Genomic DNA, 6,923 nt, shown 5'->3' on the forward strand with positions numbered 1-6,923 from the left:
GTAGGAAGTCATTTCTGAAGCACAACCTCTGGACCTCACAATGTTTCTGTTTCTGAAAACAATAATTCAGATATTGTGTTCTGCAGAAGTCGACTTGGTTGACTCTCTGGACGGTGATCAGAGAGGAACCGATCAGCAACAAGATGAAACCAATTTGGTTTTTGAGGATATTTATTACATGGCTCGCCAAGGTGCCACTTGTCAAACCCCCCCTAATGTCTTGATTTCAAGCCTAATCACTGTAGCAAAAGCTTGATTTCACCATTAAATCTTCATGCAAATCAACATCTCCATTGTTTTAGCCCCCCCTTATCCCGCATCGTGCATCCGCCACTGATGGTGGCAACCACACCCTGACAATTCTTCAACTAATTCAGGTTAAGTAATGCATACTGTACAGAAGAACACAGTAGTTCTCCTGTGTCTTCAAGCTAGGACATGAAAAAGCAATGGTTTCATCTCCCAATATGAGGTTGACAGCGCAGAAATAAATGGCTCCAATTGTATGTACAATAAAGAAGCCATGACTGGAACTATAAAAAGGTGTCAATAAATCACCAACTCAGTCCCACGTGATGAACATTCGAGGGCCTATGTTTCTGCAGACAAGGCCAATTAATCACCTTGAGTATTTAAGATACTAGCTCATCATCTATGGCTAACAACAATTTGAGAACTTCTTGCAGCGGGTCAAGAAAGATCTTTTGATCCTAAAAGCGAAGATCTATCTAGTTTTGAGAAAAAAAAACTCACTATCTGAAAATCCTCCAAACAAACTTTGTCTGCTTCACATACCAGCAAGAAGGAATCTGTAACATCTTCTGGTAAAGGATTGCCTGATCCTACACTGGAAGGCGTTGATAGTTTTGATAAGCGCGCTTCCTGGTGATGAACAGGCCAACTGCCAACAAGGAAAATGCCCTCGATCAGTTGTGAGCAGATATCCAGAACTCGAGCTGAGGTTGACTGTACGTACTGAAAACCAAGTTTTCACTCAAGGCACAAAACCTGATTGCTCCGAAGCTTTGATTGCACAAACTCCATTTCAGTTCCCATCCAACAACTTTACATTACAGGAACGTTCACGAACTCAATGAAGAATCAATTATGAAAATGAGAAGACTTTGATTGTATGGAGAGAGATATACTAACTAGCAGATAGACACACAAAAATAGAGAAATATAAGATAAGAAGTACGTAGTCGTCGAGAATGACAGAATGAGCGCTAGCTCTCTCGCTCCCGCGCTCAAGACGACGGACGGACGGACGGACGATTGCGTTGCATTGCATTTTGCTGGTTTCATTTCATTCGTCTCCCTCTCCCACATGGAACTAGAAGCTCAACCGCGAGTGCGTCCTCTTGAGCTTTTTCGTAGTTTTGCTATCACCACCATCAGTGTTGCTGTCAGCAGCAGCAGCATCAGGATCATACTTCTGCATTGCGTCGTCGTTGCATTGCACGAGCCCGGAAAAGGAAAACAAAAACAAACATATATATGCCCATATCTCATCATCATCAAAATTCAAATGTATATGTCTGAGGATTTACCTGGATGAGCTTTTTGCAATTTAATCAATCAGTATATATTACCTGGATGAGCTTTTGCAAGTTGTGGTGGCTTCCCCTGAAGCTGCCAATATTGGCCTTCCTTTCTGCTCGGAGCCGCTCCAGCTGCTGCTCATCACTGCGATCCACTGCAGATCCATGATCATGCATGAAGCAGCAGCAGGATCATATCATACCATCAGGCTTGGTTTCTTCATAAATATATATACAAATAGCTCATGCTCAACCTCAACACCAGGAAATTATAATTGGAACGATCGATCATCCCTCTGATATGAATATGATGATCCATGCAGAGACAGAGAGAGACAGAATAGTACTGTAGGCGCTTTGCTTACACATGTTCCGGAAGCGGCCGAATGCAGCGAGGGCGACGGTGGCCAAGGCAGCAGGCACGGCGAGCGCAGGCAGCAGCAGCAGCAGCGGCGGCGGCCTGGTGGTGGTGGGCGCCCTGCCGCTGCCCCGCCTCCTGGCCCTGGCCCTCCACAGGCCGTACCAAAGCAGCGCCACCACCTCAAGGCCCATGGACGCGACGGCGATCTTGCGTCGGACGGCGGGGGCGCCCGCGTGCCGCCTCTCTATGCGGGCCCTCACGGCGGCCTCCTCGTTGGCGATGCCGCGTAGCTGCCGGTCCACCTCCGACGCATCGGATCCTGCAGCAGACGCGTCGCCCATCAGCTTCCACCAGACGCCCGATGAGGAACGCGCCAGACCCTGCGGCGTGCCCACCATATCGTCGGCCGTCGATGGCTGCCGCCTCATGGTTGGTTGGCTTTGCCTTTGGGTAGCTGATCAAGATCACTGGCGATCAGGGTCGTCTCTGCTTCTTGTCTTGTCTGCTTCATTCACAAAGCAAATTAAGTAGGGTAGGACGACAATTTCAGCTCATTTCTTCTCATATCAGAAGAGTCATAGAGAAGAAACCCCATCAAGCTGAATATCTCAACCACATTTATATATTTTTCTGCATCAATCAAATCAAAACTATACCAGTCATAAAACAGCTGGGAGGCTGCCCAGTCATCACTCATCAGCATCACCGACCAGGCCAGGCCATGCCAGCACAAGAAAGGAAAGAGTTCAAGGACAACTGGGTGCACAGCACGTCAGTGATGCAAATTCAGCTTGCCAGATTGTCATGGTTGGTCAGGTGTGGTGCCATAATCAAAACCACATCCAGGATCAGAGACAGATCATCCATTCCATCCCTAACAACAACAATCACAACGACACACACATTACATACATGGACTGCAACCCCCCACGAATTCAGATCGCTACAGCCTATTTTCTCACACTCCAAAACTGGAACAGACCAAGCACCAGGCACGTCGTTGGAGCTCTCACTTCGTTGCCTGCCCAAGGCTGATATAAGCACAATATGAATCACAATTCTCAGCGCTTCAACCAGTCAAATCAAAACCATAATAATAAACAAACAGCAATTCACATCAGCACAGTAATGGCAGACGATCAACAAAAAATCCGACACCAAATCATTGTCACACTAATGAAGCCATCAACACAGGTCTTCGTGTCCCAAGCACAAACGCAGCAAGAAAGTGTTACATGAGCTGGAGCAAGCTAAAATATATACAGTTCATGCCATGACCAAAACGGAAACAATCTCTGCTCCACTCCAGTTACAAAGCCCCTCTCGTCCAGTCCACAGCCACACCAACACCAAGGAGGCTCAAGCCAAACCTTGTGAGGACAGGAGATGATAAAACACAACACGCTCCCTCCTCCCAATCCTCTTGCTCAAATAAGATCAGCGACATTCATTGGCATCTCATCAATTTGTGTGCTGTAGTACTGCTCTATATCTCTCAGTATACGGATGTCATCCTTGCGCACGAAATTGATCGCCACACCCTGCAATGCAAACACAAACAGCTTTTCGTCATTACAATCAGCCCAGTATTACATGGATATAACAATTGCAATTTGACAACTGCTACACTTCATACAATAAATCTGGATGTGACACAATTAAGCTCCTCATGGCCAGCACGCATGAACAACTATGTATTTTCATTTTTGCCATGCGCCAAATCGACTATTATGGAGAGAGCACACTCAATTTATATGCCACGTTTCCTGTCTTGTCTACCAAAGAAATGCAGTGCACATGAAAATTCATCATTGCACAAGCAAGACTCTTTACTTTTTTTGCTGTCATCTACTGAATACAAAAGACATGAAAAACATTTTATTTGATGAGTAATCACACGCCCACAACTGTGTACTTGTTGATTTGGCCAAGTTAAGCAAATAAGCAACAACAAATCTATCAACTGGTGACAAGCCAAGAGGGGATACTAGAATAAACGGAAGCCATAGTTGGTAGCAGAAATTAGAAACTTCACCTTGCGCCCAAAACGACCAGAGCGACCAATGCGATGGATGTAAAGCTCACGATTATTTGGGAGATCATAATTTATGACAAGTGAAACCTGAAAATGTAAGAAATCCGGTCAATACCCCAAGCGTTAGCAAACAATATGAGAACACAAAGCAACAGGACACATTCAATCAGGCAATTCTCCAACAGTGTAAAAGAAGATTCAAATAAAAAATGTCAGAATACTTGCCTGCTGAACATCCAGTCCTCGAGCCCAAACATCCGTAGTTATCAGCACACGAGTTGCGCCGGACCTGAACTCACCCATAATGGCATCCCTTTCTTGTTGGGGCATGTCACCGTGCATAGCTGATACCGTGAAGTTATTGCTGCGCATTTTTTCAGTAAGCCAATCCACCTGGGCCCAAAAGAAAATTTTCCGCTTAGCATCCAAGCCATCAATGATGGCAAGTAAGCAAAAGTTTTGGGAGAGAAAAGCAGGATATGAAAAACAAAAATACAAACAAGGTACCTTTCTCTTAGTATTGCAGAAAATAACAGCTTGGGTGATGGTGAGTGTATCATAAAGATCACAAAGAGTATCAAACTTCCATTCCTCTTTCTCAACAGCAACAAAGAATTGTTTGATACCCTACAAACATGACATTATAAAAGTTAGTAGCCAAAAGGACATCAATATAGGTCAAAGCATAACTTTCAATGGTATTTACCTCCAGGGTCAGTTCATCACGCTTCACAAGGATCCTAACTGGTTCGGTCATGAACTTGCTAGTCATCTCCAAGATCTCATGAGGAAGAGTTGCAGAAATCAAACACACCTGTTTAAAGGAAAGCAAATACACAATCATGTCAGTTCGAGTAAAAGCCAAATATTTCTTGTCATTGAAAACAGACGGCCTGTTCGCTGGTTGGTTTTTGGGCTGGTTTGGGCTGGCTGGTGCTGGTTTATTGTGAGAGGAAAACACTGTTGGCTGGCTAGTTTGGGCTGGCTGAAACCAACAAGCGAACAGGCGAGAATTGACAAAAGCACCTCGTTTTCCCCATTGTTTCCTCATTATGAAATGTGCCAAATGTGTTGTTACACATCAAGAAGATAAAACAGACAACAAAATAACATGAACTAAGCAAAAGGACAGTCAGTGTATATGTGTAACTATGGACGCGTTACAGACTAAAACAGATACAAGATATGCCTTATGTACAAATAAGTGGGTTATAGGAAATTGGAAACATGCATGTCGTAAGTCATAGTAATATAGTACACTGAACTTGGTGGCAGATCGGATAATGCTATGGGAAAAAAACGCAATTTTCTGACAAGATACAAAACTGAAGACAAAAAAAAGGAAAAACTATCATTTGTGCCCAAACTATAAGTTCCAATAGTAACCTGAAGTTCTGGTGGGAGATATCTGTAGACATCATAAATCTGATCCTTAAAGCCTCTACTCAACATCTCATCAGCTTCATCCTGTATCATCACAGAAGGAATTAGCCCCTCACACATTGAGCAGACAAAATTTTCAAAAAGGAAAATAAGAGAGTGAACGAACCAGAACTAGAAGCTTGATGGCTCTTGTTCGCAGGGTCCTCCTCTTGATCATATCACAGACTCTGCCTGGAGTTCCTGAGACAACATGCACTCCGTTCTCGAGCCTCCTGATATCCTCACCAATACTCTTCCCACCAATGCAAGCATGCACTTGGATGTTGAGGTGGTCGCCAATAGCCAGCATAACTCTCTCTGTTTGGGAAGCAAGCTCCCTAGTAGGCGAGAGTATCAAAGCCTGCACCCTGTGAAACAGGAGAACATAATAATGAAGTTAATTCAAATTCCAGCTCTGCTCTCCTATACTGAAAAAAAAAACATACATGCTCTGAGAAATCGAGAACAAAAACAGGCAGTGCCCTAATTCCTGAGCTGTGCACAACCTTACAGAGGATAAATCAAACAGACTAAATAAAAAGATCCTAGCTGATCCGCTTCACATTATATTTGGGGGAAAATCCTTAATTCGAAAACACTAAGTTACAATCAGCAACCAGTACTTGGTGAACCAAAAAAAACAGAATAGATTGGTCGCTCGCTCGCTCGCTCAATAATTTACGTATATATAAGGAAGGAGGATGGTAATAATAATAAAGAGAGATTAGTACTCGCGCACGGCGGTGTCGACGATCTGGCAGACGGTGAGGGAGATCATGGACGTCTTGCCGGTACCGGACTGGGCCTGCGCGATGACGTCGCGGCCGTTGATGATGGGGAGGACGGCGCGCTGCTGGATGGCGGAGGGCTTCTCGAAGCCGTAGCCGTAGATGCCGCGGAGAAGGTCGTCCTTGATGCCCATCTGGTCGAAGCTGCTGACGACCTCGACCCCCGGGGAGGTCTCGAAGGTGAGGTTCTCGTCGTCCATGTTGCGCGCGCCGCCGGGGCCGCGGCGGGAGGTGGTGGGCGCCGCCATTGATGGAAACCCTAGCTAGCGAGACTCTGGCGGAGGAGGGAAGAAGGGGAGAGGACGCGGCGGATGGATGGGGATGGGGACAAGACGAGAGGAGAAGGACCTGTTTGTTTTGCCAGTGCCGCCTGCGCCTGGGCTTTTTCGCAATTTATCATCAAAATCGCGTCGGACAGACAAGGTCGTGGTTGGATAGAGGGTGTCTGTGAGATTTCCGCAACATCGCAAGGTGCTTTGTGGGAAACAAGAGATTTTTTACTAACTTCTACTGTATATATACTGTCTACGTTTTGGAGTCCGCGCCAGCCCTGTTTGACTCTTTCTTAGATGGGCTGGGCCTTATCTTGTTTGTTTACAGCTCTTTGTTTTGGATTACGGGCTCCGAGCCAGGCATGCAAAGTCCACGTCACCTCACACAACTTTTAACAAAAGTCTCATTTTCCTCTCTGAACTCTAAGACCAGGTAAACTATCTCCCTAAACTTTTAAAACCGTTCATTTTACCTCCCTGACCGGTTATAAGCGGTTTTCAAAG

The 6,923-nt window shown here is 45.3% G+C and overlaps 2 protein-coding genes across 5 annotated transcripts; both read right to left on the minus strand.

Moving 5' to 3' along the window:
- Positions 1-449: 449 nt before the first annotated feature.
- LOC136478471 (uncharacterized protein At2g24330-like) lies at positions 450-2,826 on the minus strand. 4 transcript variants are annotated; one of them, XR_010764263.1, is made up of 4 exons: positions 1,907-2,826; positions 1,593-1,696; positions 1,009-1,435; positions 450-901 (listed from the first exon to the last, which is right to left on the minus strand). XR_010764263.1 is itself a non-coding variant. In XM_066476935.1 (4 exons), exons 2-4 carry the CDS (start codon positions 2,328-2,330, stop codon positions 1,334-1,336), a joined length of 630 nt encoding a protein of 209 aa, XP_066333032.1. In that variant the 5' UTR covers positions 2,331-2,404; positions 2,559-2,826; the 3' UTR covers positions 450-1,333. The 4 variants fall into 4 exon arrangements, 2 of the variants coding, with proteins under 2 accessions (XP_066333032.1, XP_066333034.1); XR_010764262.1 differs by having other exon boundaries at positions 977-1,435; XM_066476935.1 differs by having other exon boundaries at positions 450-1,435; positions 1,907-2,404; positions 2,559-2,826.
- A 155-nt stretch (positions 2,827-2,981) lies between these two features.
- Positions 2,982-6,509, minus strand: LOC136478470 (eukaryotic initiation factor 4A-III homolog A). The gene is made up of 8 exons (XM_066476934.1): positions 6,091-6,509; positions 5,487-5,727; positions 5,324-5,404; positions 4,644-4,751; positions 4,445-4,564; positions 4,163-4,330; positions 3,938-4,024; positions 2,982-3,443 (listed from the first exon to the last, which is right to left on the minus strand). Exons 1-8 carry the CDS (start codon positions 6,393-6,395, stop codon positions 3,330-3,332), a joined length of 1,224 nt encoding a protein of 407 aa, XP_066333031.1. The 5' UTR covers positions 6,396-6,509; the 3' UTR covers positions 2,982-3,329.
- Between the last annotated feature and the right edge of the window lie 414 nt (positions 6,510-6,923).

This window comes from Miscanthus floridulus, chromosome 8 (assembly GCF_019320115.1).
Source record: "Miscanthus floridulus cultivar M001 chromosome 8, ASM1932011v1, whole genome shotgun sequence".
Taxonomy (NCBI): Eukaryota; Viridiplantae; Streptophyta; class Magnoliopsida; order Poales; family Poaceae; genus Miscanthus; species Miscanthus floridulus.